The sequence below is a fragment of the Camelus bactrianus genome, chromosome 6 (genome assembly GCF_048773025.1).
Source record: "Camelus bactrianus isolate YW-2024 breed Bactrian camel chromosome 6, ASM4877302v1, whole genome shotgun sequence".
NCBI classification, from domain to species: Eukaryota; Metazoa; Chordata; class Mammalia; order Artiodactyla; family Camelidae; genus Camelus; species Camelus bactrianus.
The window spans coordinates 5146757-5164771 of NC_133544.1; the positions used below are offsets into that span (position 1 = coordinate 5146757).

The 18015-nt window shown below is 55.2% G+C and overlaps 2 protein-coding genes across 3 annotated transcripts in view; both read right to left on the reverse strand.

Annotated features, from left to right (window-relative positions):
- CYP46A1 (cytochrome P450 family 46 subfamily A member 1) overlaps nucleotides 1-7410 on the reverse strand; it is a 29602-nt gene extending 22192 nt beyond the window's left edge. The window contains exons 1-2 of the mRNA XM_074365047.1: nucleotides 7186-7410; nucleotides 488-568 (exon numbers count right to left, since the gene is read on the reverse strand). Coding sequence (XP_074221148.1) covers nucleotides 488-568; nucleotides 7186-7307 — 203 coding nt within the window. The 5' untranslated portion in view covers nucleotides 7308-7410. The remainder of the gene's footprint in view (nucleotides 1-487; nucleotides 569-7185) is intronic.
- Nucleotides 7411-9852: 2442 nt separating this feature from the next.
- The window catches only part of HHIPL1 (HHIP like 1), a 29469-nt gene continuing 21306 nt past the window's right edge, over nucleotides 9853-18015 (reverse strand). For both annotated transcript variants that reach the window (XM_074365048.1, XM_074365049.1), the window contains exons 8-9: nucleotides 17129-17211; nucleotides 9853-14815 (exon numbers count right to left, since the gene is read on the reverse strand). In XM_074365048.1, coding sequence (XP_074221149.1) covers nucleotides 14292-14815; nucleotides 17129-17211 — 607 coding nt within the window. In that variant the 3' untranslated portion in view covers nucleotides 9853-14291. The remainder of the gene's footprint in view (nucleotides 14816-17128; nucleotides 17212-18015) is intronic.

Below are 18015 nucleotides of genomic sequence, written 5' to 3' on the forward strand. Positions count from 1 at the left end.
CCCAGGGTGGTAGTGGGGAAGGGGGGATTTCAACATGAGCCTGGGGCTAAGGCTCTGCCCTGATGGTGACTCACTGCTGAGTCATGTCCCCCACCAGCCTCAGTTTCCACATCCATCAAATAGGGTTGCTATTCTCCTCCTTTACCCCAAAAGGTTGTGCTGGGAATCAAGCGATATTACATCTCTGAAAAGTGTAAAGCACCACCCCGAACAATAACTCTTACCTAGGCACACCCCTACCCAATTTACAGATGAAAAAACTGAGGCTCAGAGAGCTTCTGATGGCTGCTCTAAGTCCTTATCGTTGGCAAGAGGCAGAGCTTGCCTTCTGAACCAGCCTCATGTACCTCTCCACTCAGGGGAGGAACTGTTGGGGGTGGGAGTGACTTGGGCTGAGGAGGGGAGGTGCTGGACTGGAGGGTGAGGGAGCTGACCCATGAGGGGCAGGGACTGGAGTAGGATCAACAAGTGACAAATTGGGACCCACCAATCCAAAAACACATCTTGGAGCACGCGGCCACAAACCTCATCCTTTTTCCAGAAGTAGGGGAGGTGTCCTAGAAGGAAACTAGAAGAAATGGGAAACATTAAGAGCACCAGAAGTCACCATCAAAGAGTGCTCCCTTCCCCACAGGACCTTGTGAAATCAGTGTTATCAGGCCCACTTCACAGATGGGAGGACTGAGGCACAGGGAGGTAGAGCACTGGCTCAGGGTCACCAGGCAGGATGCACATCTGGGTCTGACTGGCTCCAGGAGTTTCCTTGGGGAGATAGAGAGGAATAAAACCATATCCCTGGTGCAGAGGTTAGGGGCTGGCACATGGAAGGGACTCAATAATATTGTATGGAGTAACCTGCGATATTCCTTGAACACTGACTAAATGGAGGGCACCACACTGAGCCTCAGCCCATCGGAACTTCCCACACCACCTGGAGGTACGTCTATTATTAACCTAGATAATAGGCAGGGCAATTGAGGCTTGAAAGATGAAGTCACCTGGCCCCAGTTGCGCGGCTGGTACCTACAGTCCTTCTCAGCAGGGCATGGTTTGGTCACGCTACATCAGTAGTGTGATCACCAGATTATAAACAAGCCTGTTTAGTGTCACTCTACGCACATTCCAAGGTACTCGAGACTTCCTGTCTCTTGTTTGACTTTATGCCAGTCAAGCTCACTCAAGACAGCGTCTAGAATGGGTGACAACAAAACTGCAGTTGGGGTTTTCTGGGTCATGGAACTCACATTCTCCTGGGGAGACACAGAGTGAATAAACAAATAAGTAAATAAATATGAAGTCAGAGAGTAATGGGAGAAAAATCAGAGTGGTAATCAGAGCTGGGGATGGGTGTCGGAGGGTCATTTTAAATAGGCAGGCCAGGGAACATCCCTTTAAAGATAAGGTGAACATGTGAGCTGCAAGAAGTGAGGAAACTGACCATGCAGGTATCAGGGGGAAGAGCATTCCAGGCAAAGGGAATAGCAGGTGCAAAGGTCCTGAGGTAGGGTCTTGGTAAGTTCAAGGAATAGCAAGGAGGCAGTGTGGCTGGAGTAGAGTGCTTGAGGGCAACATGATACAGGATGAGGTCACCAAGGTGGGGGGCAGATCACGTATGGCCTTGGGGGCTGTCATCCAAACTTCTGCTTTGACCTCAGTGAAGTAGGGGTCACTGGAGTGTTTTGAGCAGAACAGAGCTGCGATCTGACTTGGGTTTTAAACGAATCATCCTTGATGCTGCACAGCTGAAAGTAAACTGGGGCAGGGGTGGAAGCAGGGGCACCAGGCGGGGGGCTGTGAGAGGTGATGAGGACTTGGTCCAGTGGAGGTGAGAAATCAGACTCTGAATGTACTTGAAGGTGGGTGGAGCAAATGTGACTTGCTGATGGATTGGATGTGAGGCTTGAGAGAGGGGTCAGGGATGATCCTGGGGCTTTTGGCCAGACTGCTGGGAGGATGGATGGAGCTGCCACTCACTAAAGTGAGGAGGACTGAGAGGGGTCTTGGTGGGGGCAGCAGACACCATTGTACCCACCCCCTGCCCTTGTCCATGCAGGTGGACAGGCTTCCAAAGGCCAGCACCCGCGACTGCCCTGGGCTCTCTTGGCTCTGCCTGTGGGAGGGGGCAAGCTGGAAATTCCAGCTCCACACTGCCAACCCCCCCAGAACAGCCCTCCGTCCATGACAGGGCAGGGTAGGGGCAGTGTGTGTTCCACACAGGTCCCAGAGTTCCCCAGGGGGGTTGCGTCTCAGTTGCCCCCAGAAGCAACTTGCTTCTTGGGCTTTCTGACCTTTTCTTTCTATGCAACTCCCAACCTCCAACCCCCTCCAGGACCACCCCCCCATAAACTACTTCCACTTAGATTCTTGTCTTAGGATTGGGTTCTGGGAACCCACCTAGGATAAGTGGATGAGGTCAAGAGCTGGCCTTTGCATCTTTTAGGGGTGCGTTGCCCACCTAACATGGAAGGAAAGGCGCATGGGTCCCCGCAGCTGCAGTTCTGGGAAGAGCTTCCGGCTAGAGGTGTAAGTGTGAGAGTCCTCAGCAGAGCGACGCTGTTTACAGACTGGGTCAGACCACACGGGGCTGAGCGCAGGCAGAGAAGAGGCTCCGAGGTGAGCCGCCGTGGCGGGGACAGGCAGTAAAGGGACAGCCAGCCAGGAAGACTGAGCAGGAGATGCCGGGGAGATGTGAGGAAGGCCAAGGAGAGAGGGAAACCTGCAAAGAACAGCTTCAAGGAGGGAGGGATCAGCCCTGCCCCCGGCTGCTGAGAGACCAGGCGAGATGGGACCAAGCACTGACCGTGCATCTAGCTCCACGGAGGTCACTGGGGCTTTGACCTTGACCTGTGGCAGGTTGGGTGGAGAGAGAGGGGGTCAGAGCCCGATGGGTGGTGGATATGAGAGAAGGGGAGAGAGGAACAGGGGCCAAAGACAGGCAGGCTTCAGAAGGCGGTGTTGCCGTGGGGGTGCAGAGCCAGGGTTGGGGGGGCGGCAGTTAGAAGGAATAAGAAAGAAGAGGTTTGTTTTACAGCACATTATATAAAAATAGGAATGATGCAGAAGAGAAAGAAAAGTGATGATAGAGGAGAGGGGGCATTACTGGGGTCACTGAGTGGGGGGAGCACTGCCCTTGGTTAGGAGCACTGACTTCCCAGTGGGGAGGGCGTGTGGGCCTGGTGCAGGGAAGGGGGCAGCTGTGGAAGCAGCCCTGGAAGGAAGTTCTCTCAGGCCGTTCCACTTGCTCAGGGAAGTAGGAGGCAAGAATAAAGGCTGAGTGTGCAATGGAGGAGGGAGGTGAGGGCCAGAAGAGAAGGAATTTGCACTGCGAGGCGGGGAGGGTGGTGCGTGAGGAAGGAGGCCTGGTGGGGTGCCGGGCAGTGAGGCCCACTCGAAATGAGTGGCTTTGAACTTACACCACTCCACCTGCAAAAAGATGCACCGTGGACATCACACATGACTGGCTGTATTTCTAGAATAATCCAGTATCCATGGTCACTCCCCAAAGCTGCACATTTAGGGAGAATATTCTCAGTTTTGAGTCACCTGAGTGAGAACAGAGTCTGGACCCTCTTCACCTTCCCAGGCTTGTCTGAGAGTCTCCATTCTAAGCACTGGGGTCCAGTGCCACCTGGGGAGGAAGGTGAGTGATACCTCAGGAAAGTCAAGGACATGGAGTGGCATGGGGTCCCCATTGTCAGGCAAGAAGCAAGCCTAAAACCCATTCCTTCCAGTTCCTGCAGGGGGCACCTGGGGAGGCGAAGGCCGAACATGAAGACCAGGTGACAGAAGTGACGGGTAAGGGACGGTAGAATGAGGAGATGGCAGACTCCTGGGTTGGGTAGGGCAGACAGAAGCCCTCCTGGGATGTCTCTGGTGGTAGACCTGATATGGTAGAGAAGCCCAGGGAGAGAGGGGAGGGCAAAAATCCCCGCCCCCCGCCGGGTCCCCGGCACACACAGCTTCCTACAACCCTTTGGCTGGCACAGTGGGAATCCAAGTTTTCCTGTGCGCAGAGAAAGTTTTGGACAGTAACTGGAGCAGAAGTCATCTGGAGAGCCCACTGTGAGGCCACCCAGAGGGATGAAGGAAGTCCATGAAATGGCTGAGTGGTGGGCCACTCATTAGAAGTGAGGGTGAGGGGCCAGGAATGTGCCTTGTGCCAGAGGGATGGGGTGATGAGTGCTCAGCTGGGCACCCCAAGTCCGCCGGATGCACCACCCAACAGAGCCAGCCAGGGGTCTCCACCATTGCCAGGAACTGACAGCAACTGTTGAACAGCCCCCAGCCCTGGCAAGTAGGAGAGCGCAAAGAGAACCAGTACTGCCCAGGAGTTCTGAAGAACTTACTACAAAATAAATAAAAACCGAGAGAGACTTTTCATTGTCAAGATTACATTCATCCTACACTGCCAGGTGAGCAGGGGGTGATGAGGACATTCAGAGCAGTGACAGAGAAATACAGAAGCGACTAGTGTTTGTGTGGGATCTGAATGTAGGGTCTGAGTTTTCAGCAGGCACATGGATTGTTGCAGTAGGATGTTGTTTGTCATAAGCACACAGAAGTGGGGCAGTCAGGGAGGGCATCTCGGAGGAGAGGGCATCTTGGTGACTCCTGCAGAATAAAGAGGATGAAGAGTAGGGAGAGGGGAGCACAGCAGTTGCCTCTCACAGGGCAGAGTGTTCTTTGCCTGCAAGCTGGCAAAGCCCTAAAGCACCAGCAGGCAAGTGCCACTCCTGGAGACTCAATACATAGATTTCTTGTCAACTCTGGTGTTGCCAGTCATGGATTGGGGATCCAGGCTTTAAATGCCAAAGCATCTGATTTGTGCTAAAAGTGGTTCCAGAACTTTGACTTAGTGTGGTTCTGTATTTGAACATCAGGCAATTTTTAATCCAAAATCCTTTTGCATATGCACTGTTCAGTTGACCTCCTTAGAATAAAGAGCCCAACCAAAATTATATTCAGCCTCCTCCCACCCTTCCACCCACCCACACACACCCCTGTAGGTCACATGTAGATTTTCAGCTGTAAGATCTGGGGGAGAATTCAGGCATAAAAAGGAAAGAAATATGACACATGCTACTACATGGATGACCCTTGAAAACATTCTGCTAAGTGAAAGAAGCCAGACACAGGAGGTCACATATTGTATGAGTCCATTTATACGAAATGTCCTGAAAGGGCAAATCTATAGAGTCAGAAGGCAGATAAGTGGTTGTCAGGGGCTGGAGTCTGGGGGGAACAAGAACTGGCAGCTAATGGGTATGGGGTTTCTTTTTGAGGTGATGAAAACGTTCTAACAGTGATGGTCACACAATTCTGTCACTATACAAAAAAGCACTGAATTGCACACTTTAAAGGGATACATTTTATGGCAACATAATTTTAAAAGTACAATTTTTAAAAAGCAATGTGGGGAGAGGAGCAGAGAGGGGCTTGATTTAAGTTCTGTCCTCTCAAGACACAGAGACTGGCTCAGGTCTGCAGTGCTTGAAGCACTTGGGTTTACCAGAAGGCCAAGACATGATGCAGCTTCTCAGAATAAGCACAAAATCCATTCAATTCCAAGCTGTTGGTGGTTGATTTGAAAACCTGAAAGGGTGACAGTGTACCTAACAGAGTTTGCAGGAGGCTCCCACCATCCACCGTGAAGCAGTGTTTATCCAGGATCTACCATGCATGGACCAGGTGTTGCTGTGCTAGGTGTTGGGGACACAGCAGTGGACAAGACAGACACAGGCCTATGGGAAAGACAGACACTTAACAAGAGGTTTCACAAATAATTACCTGATTACCATTCCAGTGACTTAGACTTTATAAAATGAACATAATAGATTTGGGTATGGGAGCACGTAGGACCTCCCTGAGGAGTTGGCATTTAAGCCAAGCCTAGATGGCTGGGAGAAGACCCATCTAGGTAGAGTGGAAGACACAGCTGCTAAGGAAGGAAAAAGGGATTGGGAAGACCCCAGGGTGGGAGAGGGCACCTGGGAGGACAGAGAGCCAAGAGGAAGAATAGTTGCCACCCTCTGTCACCAGCCATAGAGCTCTTTCCCAAAACCACCAAACAGAGATTCAGGCTTCTAATGCCAGGGCATCTGGCTGGTACTGAAGGTGGGTGCCTTCTGGAATGTTGGTGTCTTGAGGTTTTAAAAAGTGTGTCTTATACCATTGTTTATTCATTCATTCAACAAATATTTATTGAGCATCTGCAATGTGCCAGGCACTGGGGATACACAAGTGAACAACAGTATCCCTGCCCTCCGGGGGCTCACATTCTAAAGGGGGAGACAGACAGTCAACAGGTGAACAGACAGCCAACAAGAGAAAAGAAGGTAACTTCAATGGTGATGGCCCCATAAAGAGTTTGGGACTAGGAGGGCTTTACACAGGGTGGATGGGGCACAGCAAGACTCTAGAGAAGGGACTGAGCTGGGGTGTGTGGGTGCAGAAAGGCTGGGGGCAGCAGTGAGCAAGCAAAGGGTTAGAACCGTACAGAGCAGGTTCTGAGAGCTCAGCAGGGGCCTTGCTGGCCATAGAGTGGACTTAATTTAGAATTATTTAGTTCTAGAGTGATGGGAAGCCTTTGGAGCAGAGAAATGGCACATCTGATTTAAAGCTTCAGAAACATAAGCTTCTTTGGAGGGCGAGGTAAGGTGAGTGGGGGTGAGGGTCAAGGATGGAATGGAAGTACTAAGGAGAAGACACAAAGGTGATACCAGGACAGAAACAGAAGCAAAGGGGGATGTGACCAAAGTAGTGTATTCCAACCCAGGTTGAGTGACCCCGTCCAAGTCCCAAAGTTAAGAGCTTCCCTCTAGAGCCAGGCTGACCTGGGTTTAAATCTAGGCTTACCAACTGTGTGACCTTGGGCAGGTGACTTTGCCTCTGCGCGCCTCAGTCTCCTCGTCTGAACGATGGGGCAACAACAGCGCCTACCTAACAGGGTTGTCGCTGCCATCACGTTTTCGGGGCCCAGCAGAGCGCGGTGGGTGCCGAGCAGCTGCTGCGGCTGTGAGTAATTTGTTACTAAGAATAGTTAGCGCCCCTCTCCCGGCCGCCGTCTCCAAGCGGCCGCGCGCAATGGCAGGGCTGGACCCCCAGCCCCGATGCTGGCTTGGACGCGGCCCCCCGGCCCACCATTCAAGCGCCCCAACCAGGCCCCCGCCCCCACCCCCCGCTCACCTGGGCCGCGGCGGCCCGGGGATGTGCTCGTAGCGGCTGCGAGCGCGGTGCACGAAGGTGCAGCAGAGGCCAAAGACGACCAGGACGGCGCTGCCGAGCAGCATCAGCAGCCCGGGGCTCATGGCTCCGGGGCCGGCCAGGCCGGGGTCGGGGCCGGGCACGGAGGGGGCGGGAGGCCGCGAGCCGACTCAGCTGTCAGCGCCGCGCGCCGCCTCGGCCCCAGGCCCGGCGCGACCCAGCACCGCCCCCGCCCGCTCGGCTCCGCCCCCGCTGGCTCCGACCCCTCCCAGTGCTCTCAGTCCCCGCCAACCACGTCTCCGCCTCCAGCTCCAGCTCCCGGGGCCCGCCCCCGGTTTGCCCCGCCCACCATGTAGCTCCGCCCGCCCGGGGTTCAGGCCCCGCCCAGAACATGTAGTCTCCACCAATCACAACTCTGGTTCTGGCTCAGACCCCTTCCAGCTCCGCCCTCTCCCCTGCCACCTGCCAAGGCTCCGCCCACAACCTTCAAGCTCCACCCCAACAGCAGCTCCGCCCAGAACGCGTTGTCCCTGGCAACCCTAATTCCTCCGCGCTTGCTGCCCTGGCGGCGGCGCTAAATCCTGCTGGTTGGTCCGCCCCCTTTGGCGCCTTCATATAACGGCGTTGCTCCGCGCGCGGTCCTAGGCCCCTTCCTTTCTCCCTAAACCTTTCTGGAAACTCCAGTCCAGCCTCCAAATTTCCGTATTACGCCGACTGTTCCCAAGCCTCTACCTGGAAGCTGCAACCTCAAAGCTGGTTTCCCTTGCCCAGTCTGTCTACAGGGGCAGGTGAAGAGGACGCTGGGGACACGGGGGGCCTATGTCTGCGAATGAAGAGTACACAGCTGGACCTGAGGCTGCCACCCAGACCAAGGGGAAGCCCCATTAGGGAACTGTGGGCGCAACATCGGAGGCATTGACGCAAGTCCAAAGGAGCTAGAGTTGGAGTGGGTGAAAATCTGGATATGGAAAGTAGCCCTCAAGCGGGAAAGTGAGAGATGTGCCCGGGGTGGCCAAATGGTATCTTTAAACTTATAACCAAGACTTACCTCCCTTTTATAACCTGCTTCTTATTACCAGTTCGGGTATGACAGAAGGGGCCAACTCTGGGCTTTTTAGTTTCCAATTCTTACACTCAGGAGCGACCCAGAATGAAAGCAGTGGATGGAAAGGGCTAGTTGTGCCCCCTCCCAGTCCAGATAAAGATCCTTGCAGCAGCAGAGGGGGCACCCAAAGAGTTTAGATGCTGCTGGGTTTCTAAGAAAAGGGCATGCCCCGGCCCGACTCGTGGTCAGGAGTCCCGGAATCCGGAGAGGTTTGGGACTGAAAAACAGAAGTCCCCTGTACCCTCTTCCCAGGGACAGCCAGGGACAGTCCCTACCAGGGGCATGAATGTTCAGGGTGTGTGGGCTGCAGGGTGACAGAGCCAAGCTCTAAGAGCTGGGCCCAGCACAGAGGAGATAGGATTTCTGCCCCTGGCCACTGCAGCCTGGCTGTCCATCAAGGCTCAGTGACAACACTGGCCTCCCCTTAGGGCTGGGAGAAGGTGGCTTGCCACTGTGCCCCCAAGTGGTGGTGAGAAACAGCCACAGGTGCCTGCAAGGGACCTCTGGCTGGCCCTGCAGGGTGAGGGAGAAGGAAGCGGGGAAGTCAAGATAGCCTCTCCTAGACTGTGAAACCTCCAGGGGTTCGGGGCAATTTGAAGGGAGGATGCCAAACAATTATACCTTGAAGGGAGGGCCAGATCTTAAACTTCTCTGGCCACAGTCTGGGACAGGAATAGAACTGTCAGGGTATATTAGTCAGCGTTAGCCTGTCCAGCCAAGCTAGGGAGAGAAGTGGGTGTTAATATTCTCTGGTTCATTGGTTAACAGCAGTGACCTCTGCCTCTGTCCCATCACCACCTCATCTGATCTTTCCAACTCTCCTGTGAGCAGTAGGGAATGAAAAGCTCCCCATCAGAGCCTTTTGCCTGGACAGGCAGCACTGTTAGCCCCCAGCAGAGGGCGCTGCCTAGAAGCACGTGGCCAAGCACCTGGCCCTTCACCAGGAAGGTCTGGACAAACTCTGTCCACTACAGTATTCGCTGGCCACGTGGCTGTCAGCACTCAAAATGTGACCAGTCCACACTGAGAACACTGGTGGAGGAGACGCCATACAGAAAGATTTCCCAGCAGGAATCACTGAAGCAGAAGAGGTGGCCCCAAAGTGGCTGCCATCACTTGAGTAACCTGGCAGAACACAGGTACAGTGGCTCAGGGAAAAAGAAAGACCATGCTCCTTGGTTTAAAGCTAACTCCCCTGGAGGGAGGGGTAAATTAGGAGTTTGGGATTAACAGATACATACTACTGTATATAAAACAGATAAACCACAAGGACCTATTGTACAGCATAGGGAACTATATTCAATATCTTATAATAACCTATAATGGAAAAGAACCTGGAAAAGAATATCTATGTATATGACTGAATCACTTTGCTGTACACCTGAAACATTGTGAATTAACTATATTTAAAAATAAAAAAGAAAGAAAAAGAAAGCTAAGTCCCCCTCTGAATGGAGGACCCAAGACCAGTTACATAGCCACCTTGGAGAGCCTCCCCTCTCATCTGGAAAAGAGTTGTCAGCTGAAGAAAAACACACATCCTGGAAGTTGGGAGTTTTGTTTTATTCGAGGACCATACTGAAGACTATAGCCTGGGAGACAGCCTCTCAGATAGCTCCGAGGAACTGTTCCAAAGAGGTAAAGGAGGAGCCAGGAAATATAGGAGTTTTTGCTGAAAATAAAAAACATGTAGTCGAAGGTCAAAAGATTACTGCTAATTACAAAACCAGACATCTCAGGTTAATGATGTTAGTGCTTTTCTGTGTATAGGAAGATGCAAGAGTCCGGGCTCATTGCAATTACTCCTTAGATATGCATCTTAACTATTTAGGTCCAGCATCCTGTTCTTCTCTCCATCCTGAATTCCCTTCAGAGCGCACCGTGGCAGGGCTACGATGGCTGATGGCTTGATGGCGGGCATTCGTTGTTGACTGGAATGACAGGCAACTTTTTTTTTTGTCTCCAGTGTCGGGGGTGCCTTATGAGATAATTGTGAAGATTAAATAATCCTGCACACCAGAGGCATCTGGCATATAGTAAGTCATCAATAAATGCTAGTTCTTAGCAGGGAGGGGTGAGAGGACAAGAAGATGTGCGTTCTACACGTTAGCTGAAAGGGCTCATCTTCCTCCCATTTTGAAGATTTGTCACTAGGTCATTCTCTTGCTGGTCCCTCCACACGGCATACCTCTCCCCACTCTGTCTCGTGTAGCTGGCAGCTGCCGGTGTGGACACCACCAGCCTGCCACTGAGCTTTCTGTCCAAGAAGAAATGTGGAACAGCCTGGGCACGTTTGTCAATGTTACCTCATTTTTCTTCCAATAATCCTGCTGATTATTTCTGTTTTCCAGTGGGGCTCAGAGAGGTTAAATGACCTTCCCAAGGTCACACAGCCAAAGCTGGAACCCCAATTTCTAGCATTCCAGGCATCATCTCCTAGCCAAGCATTTGCAAGGTGTAAACTCAGGAATGCCTTGGGGAGCTGGAGGTTGCCCCCTAGATTGCTTGCCTTCAGCCACTGACTGTAGCTGTCAGGACTGCCAGGGACAGTGGGCCTTTCCTGTCATCAGAGGAGAAATGCGGCCACCCAGGGCCCAGCCCAGTTAGGGCTTGCCAGAGGCATGCAGGTGAACAAGGAACAGATGAGGCCCGGCCAGGGACCTGGAATGCTGTACCTGAAGCTGACACCAGGGATGCAGTCCTGGGCGCTGGGCCACATGTGGGACATCCCTGCAGCATTGGCTCCGAGGGCTCCAGAACTAAGCTGTGTGACTCTGGCCAGAAGCAACCCCTCTCTGGGTCAGGTTCAGAGAGAGATCACACCAGGTGCTGACTGGAGGCCAGGTTAGACAGGTGAGGGCAGAGGCCTGTGGAGAGCAGACCAGCCTCCATCTGCAGAGACTTGGGAGGACTCTGAGGCAGGGTCAGAGTCCCTGGGGACAGTCACTTGTGAATGCTCCCTCCGCTTACAGGCAGATGGTGGCATGCACAGACTGGACAGGAGTCTGCACTTAATCCTGCCCCTTTCTGGGCTTGTGTCCCCACGTGCACGATGAAGAGGCCCAGTGAGGGGGATACTGAATTCCGTTTTCCTGAGGCAGCACAGTGTGGCAGCCCCCAGCTGGGGCTCTGGAGCCAGACTGCCTGGTTTCACATACTGGCTATGTGACATTTGGCAAGTAACTAAGCCCTCCTGGGCCTCGGCTTCCACATCTGTAAACCGTGTGTGGGAGGGGGTGCCATAGCACCTGCCTCGTAGAGTTCACATGAGGATAAATGAATGAATAATATGTAAAACCTTTAGAACGGTGCCTAGCATAGTAGGTGCCCAGCCAGGGTCTGCTACCTGCCCTTGCTATTACTATTGAAAGAGCAGGGAGTCAGCGTGAGCCTCCTTCTCAGGATTCAGGCCGCAGCCTCAGCCTCAGCCTCATTTGGAGTTGAGTGGTGCTAGGTCTGTGGGTTAGGGTGGAGGAGCATCCTGCCTGGAGAATGGGTGGGCCCTGCCCAGAGGAGTCAGATGGGGCCTGGAACCTCCCCAGTTGCTCCAACAGACAACAGTGATGCTCAGGGACCAGCTGAGGGCTGGACCACTCCACCCCACCACTTGGGGAAGATGCCAGGGGCCTCAGATGGTGGCCCCCCACTGTGGGTGCTGAGGGGCAGTGGGAGGTACCCTCGTTACTTCCACCGCACCCCCTGGGCCTCACCTTGTGGCATCATGTCCTCCAGGCCTTGGAGCTCCTCAGTGTGGGGAGGGGCAGGGAAGAGGGCATAGGAGCCCTGGGAAGAGGAGCCAGAGGCTACTGCAACCCATCCCCTGGCTCCAAGCCAGAGGGACCAATAGCTCTGGTCCTCCTGCTGGGCAGGGCCATGGCGCGACCCTGCTCTGAGGGCCCTGAGGGCCACCCCACCTTCCCTGGGCTCTAGTCTTAGCTCGGCCCTGTCTTACAAAGGCCAGGGACACTAGCCTCCTAGGTTCATTTCCCCATCTGCACAGTGAGGAGTTTGGCCTGGACAAAAAAGCCCTCCCACCTCCTAACTCTTCAGGATTTCCCTGCATCCAGGGGACATGCTCAGTCCACTACCCACTGGGCAGTGGGAGGCTGCACAGCCACCTGCTTGGCAGAAGCGGCCCACAGGGGTCTCCATCAGCTCTTTCCAGCAAGACTGGCAGCCAACAGTGGGTGGGGACCCTGGGCCAAGTGGAGACTTTCTGCGGGTATAGCCAGGGAGTTCGGTGGTTAGGGTGCTGGCAGGGGCTAGGGCTAGGCAGCTTGTGTTCAAATCTGGCTTCTCCCTCCCTGGCTGGGAGATCTCAACTAAGATACTTAGGCTCTGTGCACCTCTGTTTCCCCATCTGTAAAAGGGGAAGAAGAGGGTTGTTTTGAGGATTGAATGAGTTCAGGCATGCTGCATGGTTCTTACAACAATGCCAGCACACAGGCCACACTCAGTGCAGGGTTAATGGTGGTTTCCATGCGGGGCTCAACAGGGTTAGACACGCCACAAAAGTTTGGGGCCTGTGCTAGCCCCACTCAGAGCAGAGGTAGGAGGAGTTCGAGAGGGTGATCCCATACTCCACACTCAGCTGGGAGACCCCACCAGACTTCTGCCTGCACCATTTCCTCTGCCAGGCACACCACCCCTAGCGCCAGCTCATCTCCCAGGACAACAGCCAGGTTGGGTTGGAATGCCCCACCCAGAGCCCTCTCAGTGCCCCTACATGGGCAATATCCTGTTCTCACTGCATAGAGACCAGCTATCTGCTTACCCTCCCGGCCCCCTATCCGAGGCTGAGCCCAGCCATACTCAACGCCCCTTGACAGGCCTGGCATGAGTTAAGGTAGAGGCCCTTAGTGGGCAAAACAACTTCCACCTGTGAGCAGGAGGGAGGCTGCAGGCCCAGCCTCCTTCTCCCACCCCCATCCCAGCTTCCAGGCAGGTGTGAGTCAGACAGAAAAGGCAGGAAGGGATTTGTAAACAGTCACGTTTTTGGCGCAGCCCTGGGTGACAGAACATCAGTAGTCTCAGTGGATCCACAGCTTGCTCGACCCCCAGGGTCGGGCTGAAGGAATCAGAGATTTCACTGAGCAGGGGTGGGGATGGAGATGGCAGAGGTGGCCCTGGCACAGTCTTGAAAATGGAGAAACTTGAAGCCTCACCAAGGACCATGTGGCTTGGTGTAACTGCATGGAAGCCCTACCCAGCCAGCATGGTGGTTTCCATACCTGGGAGCAGGGGAGGGTCAGGCCTCAGGGCTGGGGGAGACCACCCAGCACAGTCCCCAGAGCACCCACATGAGCCCAGCATGATAAGGAGGTCCAAGATGACCAGGAGGTGTCTCCTTGAAGTCATCCAGTCTTCCCTGCCAGCCCTCCCCAGGCACTCGCTTCCTCCCAGGCAGCCTGACCCTGGCCGATACAGTCGCAGTGCACAGGTCACCCTGGACCCATCAGTCTGTTGGCTTCCCTCGGCCCCACTAGATGCCTTCATGTTTTCTTCAGCAACTTTTCCAGGCTACGGGTCCACACTCTAGGGCCTTCCACTCCCCTCTGGGCAGGGCAGGCCTTATCCACTCCCTCCACACACCAGCTATGCCTCTGTTAATGCAGCCAGGGGGCATATCTGTGCTTGAAGGGTGGCTGCCCTCAGAGCTCAGAGTTCTGTCAAACTGTGTTCCTGCTGCTGCTTGAGATGCTTGGAGGTAAGAAAAGAACATCTGGAACCCACGATCACACACCCACAGGGACCTCAGGGATCCCAACACACACTGCCAGTTCCAAGTTGTAGAAGACACGTGGCCAGGAACACAGAATAGGCGTGCACCATCTCACATGCATCCACAGGACAGCATTACAGATGAAACACCCCTATGCCACCACCCGCCGCCCCCTATACCCTCGGATTCGTGTGCGCGCACCAGGCGCGTCCCAGGCTCCGGACGCGAGAAGGAAGGCCAGGCCGGACAGACGATGCTCGCCTACAGATCTGGGTCCTCGCGGCTGCACACGACACCGGCGTCCTCCTGGTGGTCGCAGTTGTGCGAGCCCAGGCCTGCGTGCGCGCACTGCAGCAGGTTGCGCTCGCCTCCCGCGCAGCGCACGTCGTCCAGCAGGATGGGCAGCGTGCGGCCCTCGCCGAACTCGGCGCGCTTGGCCGCCCGCACCGCATAAGCAAAGCCCAGCTGGCGGCACACAACGGCGGCGGCCTTGATGTCCCACGCGTCGTCGCACACGGTGCCCCAGCGTCCGCCCGCGAACACCTCCACGCGCCCGCGGCCCGGACTCAGGCCCGCCGGCCGCACCAGGCGCACGGCGCCGTCGGAGGGCTCGGGGTCATCTGTGCCCGGCCGTCCCCGCCGCCTGCCGCCCCGCCGGCGCCCGGGACGCCGGGTGGCCCGCGGGGTGGGCGCGGGCCGAGCGGCCGTGGGGTGGCTGCGGCGGGGAGCCTTGGTGGGCGTACGCGCTGTCGGCCTCCGGTTGCTCTCAGTCGTCCGGATGAACTCTGCACAGAGGAAGAGCCTGCGGTCAGAGGGACCCCAGCCACCCCGGCCCACCCCAGCTCTCCACCTCGAAATGCACACCCCAGGAAAAGATGTCCTCCTCTGCCTTCCACTCAGATCCTGAGGATGAGGTGCCTCTTGGGCACCAGTGGTGCTTCCTGGGTCATCCCCACAGGATGTCATCCTGGAGCTGGGTGCCAGATGCTTCAGTCCTGCAAACCTCGCCGGCAGCTGCTTTGTGCCTCTGCTGCTGCGTCTCTTCCCCCACCCCCAGCGATCCTCCCCTCCCAGGAGTCCCCAGTCTGGCAGAGGGGAAGGACCCTTACACTGGAAATTTATGAGGGCAGTGGCAAGGAAGGGAAGTCTATGGGCTTCTCAGAGCAAGTGATCTTTCTGGTTCCAATCTTTGGTTTAAGGGTGAGAAAAGTGAGGCTGGCTGATGGGGGGAGGGCGAACTGCTGGGGGCAGAGGGCAGAACCGCAGGATGGGAATCAGCCTGCCCAAGACCCTTGGTCAAGTGAGGCCTTCCCCTCCAGGCTCCCAAGGCTGCTGTCCCCCCTGCCTATCACAGGGGGCTGGATGGAAATTTTCTAGATGTAGGGCTGTGGAACCACACTGACCATCCCCCTACTATCTACCTCACCACAGGACCTGCACACATTAGGTTTTGGGGAGCTGAGGTGGGTGATTCCCTTTGTCCCTGAAGAACATGGCCCTCACACTTGGCCCAAGTAAGCCACAGGGATAAACCTCACTCTCCATCAGACAGTCTGCTTGACCCTGCCTCCCTTAGGGGAGATGGAACCCCCAGACTGCTCAGTTACTATGGGAAGGGCTCAGAGGGCCACCTGCCCCTTAATCCTTCAAACTCAGCCAGTTTCACTTTGCAAAACACTGAGATGGGTGCTGAGAAAGGCCCTGGATAGAAGGCCAAGTGCAGGCTGGGGCTGGAACACGGGCCAGACACTCCCTCAGCCTGCACCCTGGCCCCCACCCTGTTAGGGAAGGACTTCCATTTTCCCAAGGACTTCCTTGCTCATCCTGCTGCCTTCACTGCCTATGCTGCCCTTCCCCCACCTCTGCAATGCACCTTCCTTTTGGTCCAGGCTCCACTCAGCCTCCAGGACCTTCCTGCCACGCCCCCTCCATCCTGGGTTCTGCACTGCTCTGGGTCCCCATGGCACCCAGCACAACTTCGGTCACGGGGCCTGGGACACTAAATGCCTTCTCTGTCTGCCCCAGCTGGGACAGGGCCTGGTCTGACTTCTCCAATGGCCCCAGAATCCAGCACAGAACGAGTAATTAACAAAGTGCAGAAACTGCTGAATGAGTGAATGGAAAACTCTGCCAGGGCCTAAAACCAACTGCGGTGAGAATTAACCTCCCCTAAGCCCGAGCTCATCCCTTCCCTCGGTCTTCCTCACCCCTCCCTCAGGACTGGGCACCCCCACTGGCCCAGGTGCCCAGCCTCTCCCTTTTCCTGCCCCCCACCCCAGTCTGCCAACTGGAGACCTGCTGGCCTGATGAAGTGTTTCCTTTGGCCTGAAGGGCAGTTTTTAAAATTGTGAACTAGTTGCCAATATTTTCCAGGAGATTGTACGTAACAACCCAAGAAGGCAGGGACCAGACCCACTTGCTCACCATGATAGCCCCAGCATGGAGCACATATAGGTTGTGGATGGATGGATGGATGGATGGATGGATATCCTGCTTGTCTTAAGAATTAGAAGATCTGACAACACGGGGTCTCTCTCCCTTCCCACCTAGCTTGGGCCCAGTGGAACAGGCCTCACCTTGGGGCATACCCATTTCAAATGGCACCAGATTCCACGGGCAGTCATTAAGGCCTGGCCTGGCCCTTGGGTCATAAGGATTTGTATCTGCTCCCTCCCCACCAAGCTTATCAAAACAGAATCATCTTATAGCAGACCCAGCCCAAATGTCCCCTCTCCCAGGGGCCCTTAAGCCTAAAATAACTCTTTCCAGTCTTGCTCACATATAGATATATCCTCTTTCTCGGTCCCTCCCAAGAACTCTGAGTGAACTGTGCCTGGGACCAGCTGTTTTCCCCTTGACCATGCTCGTTGTGAGGCCTGCAGCCCCTTGGGGCCACTCACCCTTGGCCGAGGACTGGCACACGCCACTTGAGTGAAAGGGGGCTTATGGAGTTCCAACCACTTTAACTGAGTGTCTAATGAGCACCAGGCGCCATGCGAGGCATCGGGGCCCAGCCAGGAGCATCCACATCTGGTGGAGGGGAGCAGGGTGTGGCTGTGGGAGCTCCCACTGTGTCCCCTGTTGGCAGCGGCACTTACTTTCTTTGGGCACGAAGTGGATGAGGCGGCTCCTGACCTTCACCTGGGCGGGCTGGATCTGGCACTTGCCGGGTGGTGCCCGTCTGCCGACACACAGGAGGTGGTGAGTCCCACCCTGGGAGCCCAGCCTGAGCATGTCCCTCTGACATGGCCCTCCCCCTGCAGCTAGGCCCGAAGGGGAAGGGCTGGGTGGGTGTGGACAGAAGCAACGGTGCCTTATGGAGCAGCTACTGTGTGGCCCGCAGCATTCCTGCCGCTTCATGCCTCCCAGACTCCGAGAGCCCAACTGCAAGAAAGGAGTCCTCTATAATGGCCCATCAAGTCACACTCAGCCTCTGCCTGGAGAGCACGTGGGAGGGCCAGTGGCTCACCCCTTCCTGGATCACTTCTAATTCGGAGCATGAAGTGTCCTTGGGATGTGATCAAATGTCACAGTCCTCTCCAGCCTGCCTGTCTGATTCCTGTAACTTAACTACAGACCAATTCCTGCCCCAACCCTGGTCCCCAACTCCCACAGCCTTTGAGGAGGGTCTGTCCCTCTGGTTCTGGGACTTCTGGTGACACAGAATCAGGGAAAGGTTAAGTTGATTGAAAGAATAAAGCGGGGAGAGAGAGAAAGCCTCGAGGCAGGCAGCGGAACAAAGGGACCTGGGGGCCTTGGAGTGTGAGGCTGGAAAGAGCTGGGAGAGAAAAGACCCTGAGTAGAGCTGCCAAGGTTCTGAATTGGGTCTCCTTGGATGTCTTTGAGGGCACAAGTAAGGAATGGAATCCCATTTTAATGAGCTCTTGGCCGTAGATCTATGAGTCTTTGAATGAGACCGACCCTATTCTGTGACCAGCCCACATGGGTCCAAGACTTCAATGGGTTCCAGCAGCACAAGGGGAAA